Below are 21,710 nucleotides of genomic sequence, written 5' to 3' on the forward strand. Positions count from 1 at the left end.
TTAGCTTGGATAGAAGACTGACCGAGTGTCGGGATAAATGGGTCTTTTTCTGGATGGCAAGATGTAACTAGTGGGGTGCCACAGGGTGCTGGTCCTTGGGGCCCCGGCTATTTACATTCTATATTAATGACTTGGATACAGAGATAGAAAGGTCTACGCCAAATATGCAGTTGACATAAAAATACGTGGGACAGTAAGTTGCAATGAGGGAATAAGAACCTTACAAATGGATATAGAGAGGTTAGGAGAGTGGGCCAAAATGTGGCAGATGGAGTTTAACGTGGATAAGTGTGAAGTGCATTTTACATAAGAACTAGGAGCAGGCGTAGGCCATCTGGCCCCTTGAGCCTGCTCCACCATTCAATGAGATCATGGCTGATCTTTTGTGGACTCAGCTCCACTTTCCGGCCCGAACACCATAACCCTTAATCCCTTTATTCTTCAAAAAACTATCTATCTTTATCTTAAAAACATTAATGAAGGAGCCTCTACTGCTTCACTGGGCAAGGAATTCCATAGATTCACAACCCTTTGGGTGAAGAAGTTCCTCCTAAACTCAGTCCTAAATCTACTTCCCCTTATTGTGAGGCTATGCCCCCTAGTTCTGCTTTCACCCGCCAGTGGAAACAACCTGCCCGCATCTATCCTATCTATTCCCTTCATAATCTTATATGTTTCTATAAGATCCCCCCTCATCCTTCTAAATTCCAATGAGTACAGTCCCAGTCTACTCAACCTCTCCTCGTAATCCAACCCCTTCAGCTCTGGGATTAACCTAGTGAATCTCCTCTGCACACCCTCCAGTGCCAGTACGTCCTTTCTCAAGTAAGGAGACCAAAACTGAACACAATACTCCAGGTGTGGCCTCACTAACACCTTACACAATTGCAGCATAACCTCCCTAGTCTTAAACTCCATCCCTCTAGCAATGAAGGACAAAATTCCATTTGCCTTCTTAATCACCTGTTGCACCTGAAAACCAACTTTCTGCGACTCATGCACTAGCACACCCAGGTCTCTATGCACAGCAGCAGGTTTTAATATTTTATCATATAAATAATATGCCCTTTTGCTGTTTATCCTACCAAAATGGATAACCTCACATTTGTCAACATTGTATTCCATCTGCCAGACCCTAGCTCATTCACTTAGCCGATCCAAATCCCTCTGCAGACTTCCAGTATCCTCTGCACTTTTTGCTTTACCACTTATCTTAAGTGTCGTCTGCAAACTTGGACACATTGCCCTTGGTCCCCAACTCCAAATCATCTATGTAAATTGTGAACAGTTGTGGGCCCAACACTGATCCCTGAGGGACACCACTAGCTACTGATTGCCAACCAGAGAAACACCCATTAATCCCCACTATTTGCTTTCTACTAATTAACCAATCCTGTATCCATGCTACTACTTTCCCCTTAATGCCATGCATCTTTATCTTATGCAACAACCTTTTGTGTGGCACCTTGTCAAAGGCTTTCTGGAAATCCAGATATACCACATCCATTGGCTCCCCGTTATCTACCGCACTGTTAATGTCCTCAAAAAATTCCACTAAATTAGTTAGGCACGACCTGCCCTTTATGAACCCATGCTGCGTCTGTCCAATGGGACAATTTCCATCCAGATGCCTCGCTATTTCTTCCTTGATGATAGATTCCAGCATCTTCCCTACTACCGAAGTTAAGCTCACTGGCCTATAATTACCCACTTTCTGCCGACCTCCTTTTTTAAACAGTGGTGTCACGTTTGCTAATTTCCAATCCGCCGGGACCACCCCAGAGTCTAGTGAATTTTGGAAAATTATCACTAGTGCATTTGCAATTTCCCTAGCCATCTCTTTTAGCACTCTGGGATGCATTCCATCAGGGCCAGGAGACTTGTCTACCTTTAGCCCCATTAGCTTACCCATCACTGCCTCCTTGGTGATATCAATCCTCTCAAGGTCCTCACCTGTCATAGCCTCATTTCCATCAGTCACTGGCATGTTATTTGTGTCTTCCACTGTGAAGACCGACCCAAAAAACCTGTTCAGTTCCTCAGCCATTTCCTCATCTCCCATTATTAAATCTCCCTTCTCATCCTCTAAAGGATCAATATTTACCTTAGCCACTCTTTTTTGTTTTATGTATTTGTAGAAACTTTTACTATCTGTTTTTATATTCTGAGCAAGTTTACTCTCATAATCTATCTTACTCTTCTTTATAGCTTTTTTAGTAGCTTTCTGTTGCCCCCTAAAGATTTCCCAGTCCTCTAGTCTCCCACTGATCTTTGCTACTTTGTATGTTTTTTCCTTCAATTTCATACTCTCCCTTATTTCCTTAGATATCCACGGTCGATTTTCCCTCTTTTTACCGTCCTTCCTTTTTGTTGGTATAAACCTTTGCTGGGCACTGTGAAAAATCACTTGGAAGGTTCTCCACTGTTCCTCAACTGTTTCACCATAAAGTCTTTGCTCCCAGTCTACCTTAGCTAGTTCTTCTCTCATCCCATTGTAATCTCCTTTGTTTAAGCACAAAACACTAGTGCTTGATTTTACCTTCTCACCCTCCATCTGTATTTTAAATTCCACCATATTGTGATCGCTCCTTCCGAGAGGATCCCTAACTATGAGATCCTGAATCAATCCTGTCTCATTACACAGGACCAGATCTAGGACCGCTTGTTCCCTCGTAGGTTCCATTACATACTGTTCGAGGAAACTATCACGGATACATTCTATAAACTCCTCCTCAAGGCTGCCTTGACCGACCTGGTTAAACCAATCAACATGTAGATTAAAATCCCCCATGATAACTGCTGTACCATTTCTACATGCATCTGTTATTTCTTTGTTTATTGCCTGCCCCACCATAATGTTACTATTTGGTGGCCTATAGATTACTCCTATCAGTGACCTTTTCGCCTTACTATTCCTGATTTCCACCCAAATGGATTCAACCTTATCCTCCATAGCACCAATGTCATCCCTTACTGTTGCCCGGATGTCATCCTTAAATAACAGAGCTACACCACCTCCCTTCCCATCCATTCTATCCTTTCGTATAGTCTGATACCCTTGGATATTTAACTCCCAGTCGTGACCATCTTTTAACCAATCTTTTAGTCATGTTAGAGTACCTTGAAGAAATGGGTGTTTATAAATGGGTGTGTATATAAATATCTGTAGTGAGAGTACCTTTAAGAAATAGGTGTTTATTACTGCAGTGATGTTAGAGTGGGTGGAGCTGGGCTGTCTGTCAGCTTTTTACTTTTGTTTTAGGCTGTTTGCTGCAGTGTGTGTTTAGTTTCATTTTCAGTGTTGGAGCTGAAGCCAGACCAAGCAGGTGTACTGCTGTTCTCTCTGCCATGAAAAGACTATCTCTTGATCATTTGGTGAATTCAGAATTATAAATGTTCTCAGTAGTGTATGTAAACCTAATGTGCTTCTGTTGAAAAGTGTTTCTTCTGTCTTCTGGATGATGTTTGGGAAGTAATTAAGGATTACTTAGTGTTGTATTCTTTGGGGGTTGTATTTAAATTAATGGTCGCTAAGATGTTCACTGTATGTTTTAAATGCTTCACTTGAGTTCATAGAATAAACATCGTTTTGTTTTTAAAAATACTTTTCCATTTCTGCTGTACCACACCTGTAGAGTGGGCCGTGTGCTCCCCATACCACAATCTATTAAAAGTTGTGGGTCAGGTGAACACCATGATACACTTTGGGGTTCTCTAAACCCTGGTCCATAACACAGATAATAAGCAAATGGAATGTTGCATTTACAGAAAAAGGAATTGAATATAAAAAGGTAAGGAAGTGTTTGTACAAGGCATTGGTAAGACCCCACCTGGAGTATTGTGCACAGTTCTGGTCCCCTTATTTGAGGAAAGATGTAGTAGCATTGGAGGCAGTTCAGAGGAGGTTCACTAGATTGATTCCAGAGACGAAGGGGTTTATCATATGAGGAAAGATTGAACAGTTTAGGTCTATAATCTCGAGAGTTTAGAAGAATGAGGGGAGATCTAATTGAGGTATACAAGATGCTAAAAGGTCTAGATAAAGTAGACGTGGAGCTGATGCTTCCTCTTGTGGGACATTCTAAAATGAGAGGTCATAATATTAGAATGAGAGGTAGCAAATTTAAAACAGATTTGAGGAAAAACTACTTCTCCAAAGGGTCGTGAATCTGGAATTCGCTACCCAGAATGCGGTGGATGCAGGGACAGTGAGTAAATTTGAGGAGTTACACAGATTTTAATTGGTAATAGTTTGAAAGGTTAGGGAGACCATACAGGACGGTGGAGTTGAGGCCAGGATGGGATCAGCCATGATCACATTGAAGGCGATTAGGCTCGCGAGGTCACGTTGTCTAGGGAGGAGATGCTCTGGCTGATTTTGCAATCCAGCTCTTGGTCTGTAGCATTGTAGGTGGCAGATGAGGAACATATGAGCCATGATAGAATGGCAGAGCAGACTCGATGGGCCGAATGGCCTAATTCTGCTCCTATATCTTATGAAGTTATATTATGTTTGGGTTATAGCTTAACAAGCACTTTGCTTCACAGCTCCAGGGTCCCATGTTCGATTCCGGCTTGGGTCACTGTCTGTGTGGAGTCTGCACATCCTCCCCGTGTGTGCGTGGGTTTCCTCCGGGTGCTCCGGTTTCCTCCCACAGTCCAAAGATATGCAGATTAGGTGGATTGGCCATGATAAATTGCCCTTAGTGTCCAAAATTGCCCTTGGTGTTGGGTGGGGTTGCTGGGTTGTGGGGCTGGGGTGGGGGTGTTGACCTTGGGTGGGGTGCTCTTTCCAAGAGCCGGTGCAGACTCGATGGGCCGAATGGCCTCCTTCTGCACTGTAAATTCTATGATATTTCCGTCAGAAATATTAACCATATCAATCCACAATGATTGACACGACAATGTCCATCTTGCAACAGATTCTTCCACTTCTACAATATGTTCTATGTTCCCTGTTTGTATAAATGCAGCACTGTTGCACCAGTCTTTCAGGTCCTGGAATATAGATTGTGAAGAGCAAAGACCCTGGATCCATCAGAGTCATTTGTCAGAGCAATTATAGTAGAGCAGGAAAATGAGAACAAGTGGCCGTGTTTACACTTTATACACAGACACAAAATGTTTGAGGTATTGTCTAGTGTTTGGCATCTAGTTGATTCCTAAAATTAGACTACATTCATTTCTGTATTCCCTTGAGGCTTTACCTCATAATTCATTTAGGAGCACAGATTCAGTTCACTTGAATACTATGAAAATTATGTGCCAAGGGAAGGGATTTAATGTCCTGACATTCTTTAGATATTAATCTAAATGCTCAAGTAACAATGGTCAAGTAATAATTAAAACAGAAACTGCCCTTGTCTATCTGCCCAAACACATGCACTGTGATATTACAGGATGTACAAGGTTTTATAATTCAAAGCAAAATTAATAAAAGCATAGATATGTTTAATACATCTCTTTACTTCCAATTATTAATCCAAAACAAAAGACTGAAATCCCTCCTTCCAAGCACACTGCTGAACGGTAATGATTTTGTGTCAGGCAATTATTCACCATGTTAGTTTTGATTTCCCTGAAGGAGGGTATATTAAGATCCTGACTTCATGTGGAAAAACTAGATTGTAAGCTATACGAAAAGCAGTGGCAGAGTGTACAGCTTCAGAATAGCTGGTGGCCAATGCCATTGTAATATCAGTACAAATCTTCAGATCTGTACTGACATCAAGGGGTAAACTTTAAGTGGAAAGCTATGGGCAATGTGGCAGGAATTTTCTGATATATTAATATCAGAGGGGGTTTTATAGACCAGGCGCTGAGAATCACAGATTGTTCATGGTGGTCAGGGAATCTGAAACATGGGGGCAGTCTCAGGATAAGGGACCAATTATTTAGAACTGAAAGGAGGAGAAATTATTTCACTCGAAAGAGTTTTGAATCTTTGGAATTCTTTACCTCAGAGGGTTGTGGGTGCTTCATCATTGGAATACATTTAAGACTGGGTTAGGCAGATTTTTGGTATCGCAAGAAAGAGATAGGAGGAGCGGGCAGGAAAATGGGGTTGAAATCCAGGAACATCTATGATTGCATTGAATGACAGAGCAAACTTGATGGGACATATGATCTAATACTACTCCTGTTCCTTGTGTGGAAATTTAAGGTCCTCCTTCTGGTGGGATCTTCCAGTCCCGAAGTAAATGGATTTTGAACAGCTCACTGCATTATCCAGCCCTGCATGCACCACGATGGGGCTAAAAATCCAGCCATCGTGTTCTTCAGGCAGAAACTCAATCTTTAGCCCCCAAAAATGTACAACCTCAGTTGTCTTAGTGCTTTTAAATTAAGAAGCTGTCCTCTTAAAGCTTAGGAGTGAAGTTGATTGGATAAAGATAAATCAGCGCTTCGATTATCTCAGATTCTATTTCAACTTTACAGAAAGTATCATACATAAAATTGATATCTGGTTTTCAATACAATTCTACAAAAAATTAGAAATGTGCTTACAAAATAATTGTTCCAGCTATAAAATCTATGTTTATGCCCCTTATTTTGTCACCCAAACCTTTGGTCAAAATACAAGATAAAACATTATATGATAAAACACATGTACCTTTGAGTGATCTATGGTTTTCTTTCCAAGATTTTCTTGCATATTTTGATTACCAGATGCCACCTGAAAACCGGAAGACTTTTGGCCAGCCTGAGTTAATATACCTCTAGCTTCAGGAGACAAGCCTTTCTCTTCTTCAATCGCATGGCGATGGACTGGTGAGAATTTAGATTTGACTTCATCATCACCGGCATTCTGTGTAAACCAAACAGCAGGCAGTACCTCAAGACTGTTGGTCGGTAAAATAGAATCCTTTGCTGTCCTCATCACATTGGCAGCCAGAGAGGCAGAGGCAGCAGTCAGTATACCAAGCTGGTCGTTTCTCTGTAGGTTATGTTGAGGGCTTGCTGTTACTGAAGGAGTAGCTGATAATCCTGTTTCTCCTTGACTGTCTTCATCATCATCCTCAATTTCATAGTCTTCCTCATCCTGACCATCGGAGTCTTCAGCATCAGAGTACAGGCACTCACGTCCACCTTTCGATTTGTCACCTGTTAAACAAATAAAACTGTCAACTAGTGAGATAAATAACAAATAATCCTGAAATTAGTTTTGGTGCATTAAGTGAAAAACCATTTATTGTAAATTAATTGTGAACTGTTTCAGAGATGAAACAACAAATCCCTCAGATGACCAGGAATGCCAAATTCACTGAATTCGCCACTTCATGATTTCTTCCATCAACCACTTCAAAAAGATAAGGAACAATATGGTTTTGCATGGTGATTTTGTTACCTATAACGTGACACTGCACACTTCTGTAGAAACATACACTCATTGGAGCAAGTTTTATAAAAACCTTTTTACAATCTATCTTCTGTAAGAATATAATTTTACAATCCATCTTCTGTAAGAATATAATTTCTAATCATGTTGATTGATACAATAAATATATTCCAATAAACTATATTTTTAAAAAAACATATGCTATTCAAAAAATGAATTAGATATTGGAACATGAGCATTGCTAGCATTGAGTTGCCATCCCCAATTGGTCCTGAGGCAGTGTCATAGAGTTTTACTGCCTAGAAAGAGGCACTTTTGCCCACCCCGTCCGTGCCAACCATCAAGCACCTAACTATTTTAAGCCCATTTTCTAGCACTTGGTCCATAGTCTTGTATGCAATGGCATTTCAAGTGCTCATCTAAATACTTCTCAAAAGTTGAGGGATCCCGCTTCTACCACCCTTTAGGCAGAGAGTTCCCGATTTCAACTGCCATCTGGGTGAAAATGTTTTTCCTCACATCTCCTGCCCATTACCTTAAATCTATGCCCAGTGGTCATTGACCACTCCAATAAGGGGAAAAGTACTTTCCTAACCACCCTATCTATGTCCCTCATAATTTTATACACCTCAATCAGGTCCCCCCACAGCATTTTCTATTCCCGGGAAAACAACACAGGCCTATCCAGTGTTGAGCCAGCTTCACAAATCACTGAAGTTCACGTTAAGTGCTCTTATATAGGGAGTTCCAGTTCTGATCTAATGTCGCTAAGAAATGACAATATAATTATGAGTCAGGACGTATAACCTGGAGGTGAATTCCCTTGCACCTGTTGGCCTTGTCCTTCTCAGTCAGTGTGTTTCAAACCTTTTTGCCCGGGAACCATTTTTGCCAACCGTCCATCCTTCGGGACCTATACTGGCTGACCTTTGCGACCCATCATTTTCACTTGCCTTTAATGTGACAGATGTGCCTGCTTGGTACTCATGTAGTCACTTGCTTTGTTATTCAATGCTGCATTTCTGATAATGACTTCTGCCGATGATTTAAGATCATACTGCATCCGTGAAAACAAAATAAAGAGGGTTGTCCTCGAACCCGCCACGATTTAGTCTTCAAATATATGGCGGTGGAAGCAGAAACAATAGTGACGTTTAAGGGGCATCTTGACAAATACATGAATAGGATGGGAATAGAGGGATACAGACCCCGGAAATTTAGAAGATTTTAGTTTAGACGGGCAGCATGGTCGGCGCAGGCTTGGAGGGCCGAAGGGCCTGTTCCTGTGCTGTACTTTTCTTTGTTCTTTGCTTTGACGTTTTGAGGGTTTTAAACTTTCATTTGCCAGTACTTCCCTGCATACAACACACATGACCATTGAATCCTGATTTGCAGTGGAACAATTAATAACCCATATCTCAAGTAATTATCTTCATGCTGCTTTGTTCCCATTTTCAGCATCCTCTTCATGGGTTGTTCACTAGAGGCTCAGGAGTTCTCACCAGCACTGCTGGCAGCTGCAAAATGGAGGAATTTCTCTCGCGCCCAGAATACGTGACATCAGCGCACGGGGTGCGTGACCTGCTTCTCTACCGCTGCTCTTGGTGGGAAGACTCAGTCGTTCTCTGAAAGAAAATCGACCCTGGACAGCACACTGACGTCAGGAGGCTGTCCACCCTGCTGGGCTCCGGCCTGCGTACTGCTTGATCCGGCACGCATACGCGGGATGGCAGTCAATCTCAAAAGTCCGTCACTGCCGGCATTTTAAAGGCCGGTCGTGGCAGGAGGGTGTTCCTCCCGCGATCAGGAATGCTGCGAGCGAGCTCCACTACCCTCCCGAAACCCACCCACGGGTCACGACTCTGAGTTTGAAAACCCCTGTCTAGGTGGTCAAGATCATGGGTTTGGGAGATAGCTTCAAAGAAACCGTGGTAATTTGTTACAGTGCACCTTGTAGACGGTACACAAAGCAGTCACACTCCCTGACTATTTTATGTAATATTATTTGATCCCACTTTTATAACAATATTTAACCGTATAGTAAAACATTTAGGATAGAAACCCATGTACTGATGATACCAATGTAGCTGTAGGATTGGTCACTAGGTGGTGCTGTGGAATGAACATTTGAAGTGAGTCTGTGCTAAAATTAGTTTGCTCTGGTTTTTGCAGGGGTCACTGTTCGCAACCTCCCGTCATCGATTTGAAATGAGTGGAGAAGCATGCAAAATTTGTACCCACCTCATTTCAATGATTGCAGCATGGTAGAGTGGCTCAAATGTTGAACTCGTACATGTAATGCTGCGAGCAACCTCTGCTCATGACACAAATGATGTGCTCCAGGTAGTCTTCCCCTTTTAATGGCACAGTCCCTGTAAAAGGGAAGATGCAACAATGCGCTGCAGGATTGGAGCATTGAGGGGCAAGGAGATGTCAAAACATAACTGCTTGGTAAGGACTATCTGCTTCAGTGACACTGCCCTGGATGTGCTGGTCAGATAGGTGGAGCCCAGGAAGAGGCCATGTTTCTGCCGGAGGGTAAGAAACCTTCATGATTGAGCCTCAAAGGGTGGTAGAAGGTGGCAAGGGTGATTTCATCTGACCAGGACATGTCAGCAAATGCCAAAAGAAGTTTATTGACCTCACATGGGTGATCAAAGTGAGTGAATGCACGTATACATAACATCTCACACCCACCTGTGTCACTAACCTGGGCCACTATTCAATGCAACAAACCTATCTCTTACCCAGCAGTACACCGACACTCAGGACTCATCCCTAACATCCTTGTATTACACTTCACCCAAGCACACTTTTGGATCACAATACACAGCTTTGCAAACCTACAGCTATTCAACTATGGCAGGTGCCACGTGGCACACAGACATTTTGCCCTTCTAATGAAGGAGGTGCTGCATCCAACAGGTGAAAAACCCGTAGGACCAGCTGAGAGAAGCCTGTCTGCAATCCCTCAGCATCTTTGAGGAGATGATTAATAGAATCGTTAGGATGAACCTCACAGAGCCAGTGGCACCTGCTACTCCCAAGAGCAGCATGACAGGCGAGAGCAGCAGCCCAGGCAGTGACAAAAGTTCAGATTATTTTTTGTATTATTGACATATTGCTGGATGGATAAAGCTGTTGAGTAATGGAATTTGCCATTGACCGTCAATGATGATGGACAAGAATCTTGATGATGGGGATTATGAGATGGACCCACTGTCAGAGAATGGTGGGTCAATGCTGAGGTAGGGAAATTAATTTCAACTGAAGTGAAACTTCACAATACAGCCCCTCTGTCCAGTTGCATGTGGTCTCCTCCTTGCTGCCATCTCTTCCTCCCAGAGTGGCCTCTAGATCCCAGGATGCAATGGTTGGGCGCGCATAATTGCAAAGTTTTGGAGGACACAGCATACCATCACATAGAAACTCTCCCGGGCATTGATTCCCCACAGTGATCTAAGCAGTGAAACCTTTGCTTAGGAAGACCAATGTTTGCTCCAGGGTGTTGTGAGTGGCTCCATGGCTTTCATTGACACCACCTGACCGCGTATGGTGGGATGGTGGAAAGGGGTCATCACCCATGTGTGGGAGGGGGTATTCCTTGTAATGAAGCCGCGATCCTGTAGTTAATCTTGGAGGCCTCAAGATGGTTGGCAATGTGGACTATCACAGGATAAAAGTGTTGCGATGCTATCAGGATAGTGGCCATTTAATTTCTTGCAGTGGTTGCACATCAACTGCATGTTTAAACTCTTGCAGTTGGGCTATCACTCCTGTTGACGTGGAGGGGTCCACAGATGCATGTGTGCACAGTTGACAGTGCCTAGCACCATTGGGAAGCTGACTGTCCGAGTGAATCCACGTGCTCTTTCAACTTGGTGTTCTCTCCTCAGGAAGAAGAGGATGATGTCCCCTCCTCCTGTCAACACCATGATGCTTCTATGCATGGGGAACTGAAAAACGTTGTGGATGTTGCCACTCCCGCCAGGCAATATTCTGTGGCACAGAGTGCAAGAAGAAGGGTGATCTTCACAGCCATTCAGATAGCTACCTTTGCTCTGGTTTGACACCCCAGGCAGGTGTGAAGGAGGTGACACAACTCCATGACTAGCTCCTTTGTGAACTGTAGCTTCCTCAGGCAAGGTGGCACAGTGGTTAGCACTGCTGCTTCACAGTGCCAGGGACCTGGGATCAACTCCGTCCTTGGGTCACTGATTGTGTGGAATTTGCACATTCTCCCTGTCTTTTAAAAAATATATATATTTTATTCAGGTTTTCCAACACAATTTTTCCCCCTTACAAATCAACAAAAACGGTAACATGGTAACTGATAGATAACATTGTTTAAATAAAATAGTGAACTAACAAAATAACACGAAAATAGTGCTCTCCCCCCCCCGCCCCTTCACCCCATCTAGAACAAAAACAATTTACCCCCCCCCCCCCTCCCCCCCAGGCTGCTGCTGGCTATCTATTTTCCCCCTAACGTTCCGCTAGATAGTCGAGGTACGGTTGCCACCGCCTGGTGAACCCCTGAGCCGATCCTTTCAGCGCAAACTTCATCCACTCCAGTTTTATGAACCCTGCCATATCGTTTATCCAGGCCTCCACGCCAGGGGGGTTTCGCTTTCTTCCACATGAGTAAAATCCTTCGCCGGCTACTAGGGACGCAAAGGCCACAATATCGACCTTTCGCCTCCTGCACGCCCGGCTCATCCGCTACCCCAAATATAGCTAACCCCCAGCTTGGCTTGACCCGGACCTTCACTCCCGCCACTCCCCTCCAATACCCCTCCAGTGCCGGACACGACCAAAACATGTGTGGGTGGTTCGCCGGGCTTCCCCCGCACCTGTCCTCCACTCCGAAGAACCTGCTCCCGTTATGTGTGCTCTATGTAACACCTTAAATTGGATCAGGCTAAGCCTGGCACACGAGGAAGAGGAATTTACCCTACTTAGGGCATCAGCCCACAAACCCTCCTCAATCTCCTCCCCGAGCTCTTCTTCCCATTTTCCTTTCAGCTCTTCTACCAGCTACTCCCCCTCTTCTCTCATCTCCCGGTATATTTTGGACACTTTGCCCTCCCCGGCCCACACCCTCGAAAGCACTCTATCCTGGATCCCCTGTGTTGGGAGCAGCGGAAATTCCCTCACTTGCTGTCTCGTAAACGCCCTCACCTGCATATACCTAAAGATGTTCCCCGGAGGCAGCTCGTACTTTTCCTCTAGCGCTCCCAAGCTCGCAAACGTCCCATCTATAAATAAGTCTTCCACTCTCCTAATTCCTGCCCGGTGCCAGCTCTGGAACCCTCCACCAACCTCCCTGGGGCAAACCTATGGTTGTTCCTGATCGGGGACCACACCGAGGCTCCCAACACACCCCTCTGTCGCCTCCATTGCCCCCAGATACTTAGTGTTGCCGCCACCACTGGGTTTGTGGTAAACCTTTTCGGGGAGAGCGGTAGTGGCGCCGTCACCAGCGCTTTTAAGCTCATTCCTTTACAGGACGCCATCTCCAGCCTTTTCCATGCTGCCCCCTCTCCCTCTATCATCCACTTACGGACCATCGCCACATTGGCGGCCCAGTAATAGTCGCCCAAATTCAGCAACGCCAGTCCCCCTCCGTCCCTGCTACGTTGCAGGAACCCCCTCATTACCCTCGGGGCCTTCCCTGCCCACACGAAGCTCATGATGCTTCTATCTATTTTCTTGAAAAAGGCCTTAGTGATCAATATCGGGAGACATTGAAACACAAATAAGAACCTCGGGAGGACCATCATCTTAATCGCCTGCACTCTGCCCGCCAGTGATAGCGGCTGCATATCCCACCTTTTGAAATCCTCTTCCATTTGCTCCATCAGCCGAGTCAGATTGAGTCTGTGTAGGGTTCCCCAGCTCCTGGCTATCTGAATCCCCAGGTATCGGAAGTTTCTTTCCACTCTCCTTAGCGGTAGGCCATCTATCCCTCTACTCTGGTCCCCAGGGTGTATTACGAAAAGCTCACTCTTTCCCATGTTAAGCCTATATCCTGAGAAATCTCCAAACTCCCTCAATATCTGCATAACCTCTGTCATCCCCCCCACTGGATCCGTCACATACAGCAGTAAGTCATCTGCGTAGAGTGACACTCGGTGTTCCTCTCCCCCTCTAATCACCCCTCTCCATTTCCTGGAGTCTCTCAGCGCTATGGCCAGTGGTTCAATTGCCAGCACGAACAGTAATGGGGACAGAGGGCACCCCTATGTAGTCGAAAATACTCCGATCTTTGTCGATTTGTGACTACACTTGCCATTGGGGCCCCGTAGAGGAGTTTAACCCAGCTGACAAACCCCTCCCCGAACCCAAACCTCCTCAGCACCTCCCATAAATACTCCCACTCTACCCTATCGAATGACTTCTCTGCATCCATTGCCGCCACCATCTCTGCCTCCCCTTCTGCTGGGGGCATCATTATCACCCCCAATAGCCGTCGCACGTTGACATTCAATTGTCTCCTCTTTACGAACCCTGTCTGATCTTCGTGCACCACCTCCGGGACACAATCCTCTATCCTCATTGTCAGCACTTTTGCCAACAACTTGGCGTCCACATTCAGGAGCGAGATAGGCCTATAAGACCCGCATTGCAGCGGGTCTTTATCTCGCTTCAGGATTAGTGATATCGTCGCCTCCGACATTGTCGGGGGTAGGGTCCCCCCTTCTCTGGCCTCATTAAAGGTTCTTACCAGCAGTCTGCCACTCACCATCACATATCTGCCCCCACTGTCCGCTACAATGTTCCTAGCCTCGAACGACACCCGTTTCCCCACCAATATGGGCACCCCTCTATTCTTTGCCTCCAGCCCTGAAGGGAACACCTGTCCCACCCATCCTTTCCTTAACCTAACCTGGTCCGCCACCTTCAGATGCGTCTCTTGAAGCATGGCCACGTCTGCCTTCAGTCCTTTTAAGTGCGCGAACACTCGGGCCCTCTTAATCGGCCCATTTAGGCCTCTCACGTTCCACGTGATCACCCGGACTGGGGGGCTGCCCACCCCCCCTCCCCTGTCGACTAGCCATCACCCTCTCTGGGCCAGTCCCACGTCCCGGTTCCGCGCACCCACCCGTCCCCCAGGCGGCGCATTACCGCCTCGACCACCTTTTCTCTTACCAGCTCCCTTTCGATCTCAGCAGCAGCAACCCAGTTGTGTCCCCCCCTCCCCCCCCGCTAGATCCCCATCTAGCATGGTTACTCCCCCCTTATTGCTTCCGAAAGTCAGCTGACTTCCACTGACCCCGGCTTCTCCCGCTCTCTCCATGACCCCCCCCCCCCCGTGTGAGGAACACCCATCCTCCTTGTGCCTATCTTCCCGTCATCATCTCTCTGGCGCGGGAAAAAGAAAAAGAAACCCCGCGCTTTCTAGAACCATCCCGCCCCCCATGGCACAGCTCCCCCTACCGCCCCGTTCCCATTCCCCATCCCCCGCCTGTGTCTCTATTCCCCCCCCCACCGGCGCCCACATTTCTCAGTGTGTCCCCCTCCCCAATTTATACCTCTATACATCAGCATTGTCGTTTCCCCTCCAACATCAGTCCCTCAGTTCTGGTCCAGTTTCTCTTTTTGAATGAAGGCCCATGCTTCTTCCGATGTTTCAAAATAGTAATGTCTATCCTGGTGCGTGACACATAATCGCGCCGGCTGCAACATCCCGAACTTCACTTTCTTCTTATGCAGCACCTCCTTGGCTCGATTGAAACTCGCCCTCCTTCTCGCCACCTCCGCACTCCAATCCTGATACACTCGTATCACCGCATTCTCCCATCTGCTACTTCGTACCTTCTTGTCCCACCTCAGAACAACCTCTCTGTCATTGAAGCGGAGAAATCACACGATCATCGCCCTAGGTGGTTCTCCAATCTTTGGTCTCCTCGCAGGGACCCGGTGGGCCCCTTCCACTTCCAAGGGGCCCGAGGGGGCCTCAGCTCCCATTAGCAAGCATAGCATCGTGCTCGCATAAGCCCCGCCGTCAGCTCCTTCCACTCCCTCGGGGAGACCCAGGATCCGGAGGTTCTTTCTCCTTGATCTATTTTCCAGGACTTCAATTCTTTCGATGCATTTCTTATGGAGCACCTCGTGCGTCTGCATTTTGACCGCTAGGCCCAGGATCTCGTCCTCGTTGTCAGTTACCTTCTGCTCCACCACACGGAGCTCTATCTCCTGGGCCTTTTGTGTCTCTTTAAGCCCCTCGATTGTCTGTAGCATCGGGGCCAGCACCTCCTTTTTTAGCAGCTCCACACACCGTCTTAAAAATTCATCCTGGTCCGGTCCCCATGTCGCCTGGGCTCCCTCCGACGCCAACTTGCTCCTTTCTTTCCTCTGCCGTTGCCCTCGAGGATCCTCCGAGATCTGGCCGCCGCCGCCGATCTTTTTCTTTCCCACTGGGGGGGGGGGGGGACACACACACTCCCTGTTGCTTTACCCCACACCGGGTTACGTCGAAAACAAAATTCCTCTTGGGGCTATTAAAAGAGCCCGAAGGTCCGTCTAAGCTGGAGCCGCCGAAACGTGCAGCTTAGCTGGTCATCGCCGCAACCGGAAGTCCACATTCTCAGTCTACGTGGGTTTCCTTCGAGTGTTCCGGTTTCCTCCCCCATCCAAAGATGTGCAGGTTAGGTGGATTGACCATGCTAAATTGCCAGAGTGTCCAGTAAGATGTGTAGGTGAGATTAAGGGGTTAATGGGATAGGGCGGGGGAGTGAGTTTGGATGAAGTACTCTTTCAAAGAGAGTTGGTGGGCCGAATGGCTTCCTTCTCCACTGTAGGGAATCTATGATTCTACCGCTCCTGGCTCATTGTTATGTGGGAGCGATGCTTCTTGTCATTTTGTGTATAGGGCCTTGTATAAAGAGTCCTCCTTTGCCTCACTCTTTGAAGAGCTTCCCTCCGTCTCCTCTGCATTTCCTGATCATGTTCCAGAGCAAGTGGCAGTGCAACGACTGACCCTATATCTATGAAAGGCAATGTTTTTGCCTCCCTTCCTGTGGGCAGCAAAAACCTCAAAATTACTCCAGCAATTCAGCATTGTTCTGCCATAAACTTTGCCTCAGCATAATGAGTCAAAAGCATCTCAGCTGCAATGTGTTGTGTAGCCGCTGAAATAGCTCCAGAACAAACCCCATCTTGTTTCACAACGCTTGCTGTTTAAGGGTTAAATAATGAAGCAGCTGCCTGCACACGTATTGACCAAATTTGGTATTAGTTGAATCAACCCATTTGGGTCAATGAGATCATGATATCGCTCTTTCAGTGTCTTCGGGTGCATATAGGGGAGGCACTTTCTGGACTACACTTCACTAAATGCTGTAGAGGCAGCAGTCGGCAACACCTCACATGCATGAAAGCTCAGGTAGGTCTTCGAGCAGTGTTACACAACTGGATTTCACGCCTTTCCTCCCTACATAGTCATCAACAGTCAACAACTTGACTGGAAAACACAATGGCAATTTATGTGTAGAAGTACTGTGGAAAACATGACATGGTAGATCATAATAACAAGAGGATATTGGCTCAGTGTGTGCCCAACACAGAAGAGAGCTGAGTTTATACAAGATAAAATTATTCAAAATAAGAGATTGCACTAACTGGGCTGACAGTTTTGCAAGTCCATTCCTCACATCTATTGGGTTATCGATATTTAAATAATTGCAATTGTTTAAGATAATGTTGTAGTTAACTGCAACACCCCTGCAGCAAAAACGAGAACCTAGTCAGTCACTCTTATATCTGCAAAAATTTTAAATAGATCACAAATTAATTCCAGCAGATTAGGCATCTTTCAGATAGGTCTAAAAATACTGACACAGTAATATTAACTACTAAATGTTATTACATCCACCAAATAACTTTTTTTTTAATAACCTCTTTGTTAAATGTTATTCCAGGAAGTAGAAGTATAAATTGCTGCAGACACGGAGACTGCTTAAATTACAATGAGTTATTATTTTAAATCCGTCAGACAATTAATCTAGACAGACAAGGACTTCACAAGTGGTATTTTCCTTTCCTATGTGTCATCTCCACACAAATAATTGTGTTTTAAAAAATCTGCAGTATAAATTACAGCAATTGGCCTATTATATCTGTGTCTATACAAGCTTTTTAACTGGAGTGATCTTCCTTTTCAAATACTTTCAATTTCACATGTTCTTCTAGTTTCTGCCTCAGCAGCCATGTTTGGTGGGGTGGGGGATACTTTGTTCTAATAACCTTTTCTGACAAGAGAAAATCTAGATGTTCACGTTTTTTCTTTGACGTGTTAACCGTATCAATCTGTCAGTCAGTGGAAAACATCTTCACCATTTACCTTCTTCAAATCCTTTCAAAATTTTGAAAACCTCCACTAGGTTTCTCATTAAAAGCATCTCAGTTTGAGAGAACATCCCAATTTTTTCAAGCTCTACTTCATAACAGTAAATCATAATTTCACATGAAAGGTTAACACGGACAATATTTCAGATCTTCCCTCCAATGTGCTGCTTCTTTGCCCCACAGTATTCCCCCTCTAGAATTCTGTGACTTGGCCCCAAGAAGGTGCTGGGGGTTTGCAACCCCACGGGTGGCATAATGGCAGAGTGATTAGCACTACTGCCTCACAGCGCCAGGGACCCGGGTTTGATCCAGGCCTCGTCTATGTGGAGTTTTCACTTTTTTCCTCTGGGTTTCCTCTGGGTCCTTCCACAGTCCAAAGATGTGCAGGTTAGGTGGACTGTCCAAGGATGGTTAGGTTGGACTTCCGGTGATGCGGGTGTGGTGAGCTGATGCACAAAAGGTGACTCTCCTCCCAAGACCCTGAAATTAGTCTCCTTTGCTCAAAATAGCCTGCTGAAACGGAAAAAAGTATCCCTCACCCTACCTAACAACAGTACAAAAGACAATGCTGAGCAACGTAGCTCCAGAGGCCACAAAGAAACAGTAAGAGGCAGAAACCAGGAAAAACAAGCGGTCGAGACAGCGGACGCATGAGGCGACGAAGTCCCGGCCACACCAGAACGAGAGGGACCAACAAACCGCACATGGAGCTCTCCTTCACCGGAGGGTGGATGGAGGCAGTTCCTCCCTGGAGAACTAAGGGAGCTCAAGGAAGAAATCAAGACCGACATTAACCCGGCGGTCAGGGAGACCCTGGCCACCATGCAGGTGGCCCTGGACAAGGCAGAGAGACAAGTGGAGGCCCAGGGAAACACCATCAAGGAATTAGAAAAAGCCTCAACAGATCAGAGGGGCCAGATCACTGCCCTAGAGACGGAGATAGCGAGGTTGGTGGTGATGCAGGGAAAATAGAGGATCAAGAGAACCATACAAAGTGGCAAAGATAAGTGGAAAACTAGAGGATTGGGAAATATTTAAAGGTCAACAGAAAGCCACGAAACGCAAGATCGATTTTGAGAGTAAACTAGCTCAGACTATAAAAAGAAAGCAAACTTTTCTACAAATATATAAAATGAAAAAGAGTGGCTGAGGTAATCATTGGTCCTTTAGAGGATGAGAAGGGATATTTAATAATGGGAAATGAGGAAATGGCTGAGGCATTGAACAGGTATTTTGTGTCGGTCTTCACAATGGAAGACACAAATAACATGCCAATAATTGTTGGCAAGGAGGCTATCATTATCTCTAAGGAGGTAGTGTTGCACAAGCTAATGGGGCTAAAAGTAAACGAGTCTCCTGGCCCTGACGGAATGCATCCCAGGAACTAAAAGAGGTGGTAGGGGAGATAGCAAATGTGCTCGTGGTAATTTACCAAAATTCGCTGGACTCTGGGGCAGTTCCGGCAGATTGGAAAACAGCAAATGTGATGCCACTGTTTAAAAAAAGTAGACAGTCAAAAAGCGGGTAACTATAGGCCGGCTAGTTTAACTTCTGTTGTGGGGAAAATGCTTGAATGTATCATTAAGGAAGAAATAGTGAGACATTTGGATAGAAATTGTCCCATTGGGCAGACGTAGGATGGGTTCATGAAACGCAGGTCATGTTTGACTAATTTAATGGAATTCTTTGAGGACATTACAAGCGCGGTGGACAACAAGGAACTGGTGGGTGTGGTGTATCTGGATTTCCAGAAGGCATTCAACGCGATGCCAGACAAAAGGCTGCTGCATAAGATAAAGGCGCATGGCATTACGGGTAATGTATTAGCATGGATAGAGGATTGTTTAACTGACAGAAAACAAAGAATGGGGATAATTGGGTGTTTTTCTGGTTGGCGATCAGTGGCTAGTGGTATGCCTCGGGTCAGTATTGGATCCGCAATTGTTTACAATTTACATAGATGATCTGGAGTTGGGGACCAAGTGCAATGTGTAAAAGTTCGCAGATGGCACTAAGATGAGTGGTAGAGCCAAGTGTGCAGAGGACACTGAAAGTCTCAAAGGGATATAGATAATTTAAGTGAGTGGGCAAGGGTCTGGCAGATGGAATTCAATGTTGATAAATGTGAGGTCATCCATTATGGTAGGAATAACAGCAAAAGTGACTATTATTTTAAAAATTGCAACATGCTGCTGTGCAGAGGGACCTGGGTGTCCTTGCGCATGAATCACAAAAAGTTGGTTTGCAGGTGCAGCAAGTAATTAAGGTGGCAAATGTGTTGAGAGGATTAGCTTATTTTTTAAAAAATTATTTTTATTAAGGTATTTGAAAATTTTTAGAAAAATAACTGACAATGACATCAACATGGTATAATGAACATTTCCTCCCCCATCTCAATCTTCACACACCCCAAACATACAACAACAATCCGGCCCCCCCACCTTGGAATACTGCATCTGCTGACATTTCAATTTTCTCTGAGAAAGTCGACGAACGGCTGCCACCTCCAGGTGAACCCGACCATTGACCCTCTTAAGGCGTAGAGGATTAGCTTATGAAGAGAGACTGAGTAGACTGGGCCTATATTCATTGGAATTTAGAAGAATAAGGGAGGATCTTCTAGAAACATATAAAATTATGAAGGGAATAGATAGGATAGAAGCAGGGAGGTTGTTTCCACTGGCGGGTGAAACTAGAACGAGAGGGCCTAGCCTCAAAATAAGGGGGAGCAGATTAAGGATTGAGTTGAGGAGGAACTTCTTCACCCAAAGGGTCGTGAATCTGTGGCATTCCCTGCCCAGTGAGGTAGTTGAGGCTACCTCGTTAAATGTTTTTAAGGCAAAGGTAGATAGATTTTGAACAGTAAAGGAATAAAAGATTACGTTGAGCGGGTAAGTGGAGCTGAGTCCACAAAAAGATCAATCATGATCTTATTGAATGGCGGAGCAGGCTCGAGGGGCCAGATGGTCTACTCCTGCTCCCAGTTCTTATGTATCTTATGCCAAATGTAGGAAGGGGCGAAGGCAGTCGAGCGCAGGAAAGGGTAATCAGGATGTAAAGAGAGGAAAGCTTATAGTGAGCAAAGGGTAGGCGTATAACCGACCCCAGGAGGGGGGCCATCACACTCGTGGGAATGCTAGCGCCAGGAGGAACGAGCAAGGGGTGGGCCATGGTGCATCTCCTGCAGAGTAGGGTGTGCCTGGCAATGTTTGGGGGGGGGGGGGGGGGGGGGGGAGTACACACCGCCAGCATGAGCATAGCTAGGGGATTAAACGGGGAGAGGGAGGAGAACAATAATAGGATGCAGGGGGAGAAGTCTATGGGAGAGGGGGAAGGGCTCTTGGCTGGCTGCAACAGGCCACATGTGACGACATGGACCAAAATGGCACCGCAAGCAGCCACTTTGGAGGGAGCCAAATAAAAGGCAAATCCAGGAGTGCAGGGGCACACCCACATGGGAACACATAGTTGGCGGCATAGAACATAGAACATTACAGCGCAGTACAGGCCCTTCGGCCCTCGTTGCGCCGACCTGGGAAACCACTCTAATGCCCATCTACACTATTCCCTTATCGTCCACATGTCTATCCAATGACCATTTGAATGCCCTTAGTGTTGGCGAGTCCACTACTGTTGCAGGCAGGGCATTCCGCACCCTTACTACTCTCGGAGTAAAGAACCTACCTCTGACATCTGTCTCATATCTATCTACCCTCAATTTAAAGCTATGTCCCCTCATGCTGGACATCACCATCCGAGGAAAAAGGCTCTCACTGTCCACCCTATCCAATCCTCTGATCATCTTGTATGCCTCTATTAAGTCACCTCTTAACCTTCTTCTCTTTAACGAAAACAGCCTCAAGTCCCTCAGCCTTTCCTCATAAGATCTTCCCTCCATACCAGGCAACATTCTGGTAAATCTCCTCTGCACCCTTTCCAATGCTTCCACATCCTTCCTATAATGCGGCGACCAGAATTGCACGCAATACTCCAAATGCGGCCGCACCAGAGTTTTGTACAG

The 21,710-nt window shown here is 45.7% G+C and overlaps 1 protein-coding gene across 7 annotated transcripts in view; it reads right to left on the bottom strand.

Annotated features, from left to right (window-relative positions):
• Window positions 1–21,710, bottom strand: part of LOC140425375 (zinc finger protein 40-like) — a 324,458-nt gene that overhangs the window by 6,582 nt on the left and 296,166 nt on the right. For all 7 annotated transcript variants that reach the window (XM_072509579.1, XM_072509575.1, XM_072509576.1 and 4 more), the window contains one exon: window positions 6,614–7,104. In XM_072509579.1, coding sequence (XP_072365680.1) covers window positions 6,614–7,104 — 491 coding nt within the window. The remainder of the gene's footprint in view (window positions 1–6,613; window positions 7,105–21,710) is intronic.

The sequence above is a fragment of the Scyliorhinus torazame genome, chromosome 6 (assembly GCF_047496885.1).
Source record: "Scyliorhinus torazame isolate Kashiwa2021f chromosome 6, sScyTor2.1, whole genome shotgun sequence".
NCBI lineage: Eukaryota > Metazoa > Chordata > Chondrichthyes > Carcharhiniformes > Scyliorhinidae > Scyliorhinus > Scyliorhinus torazame.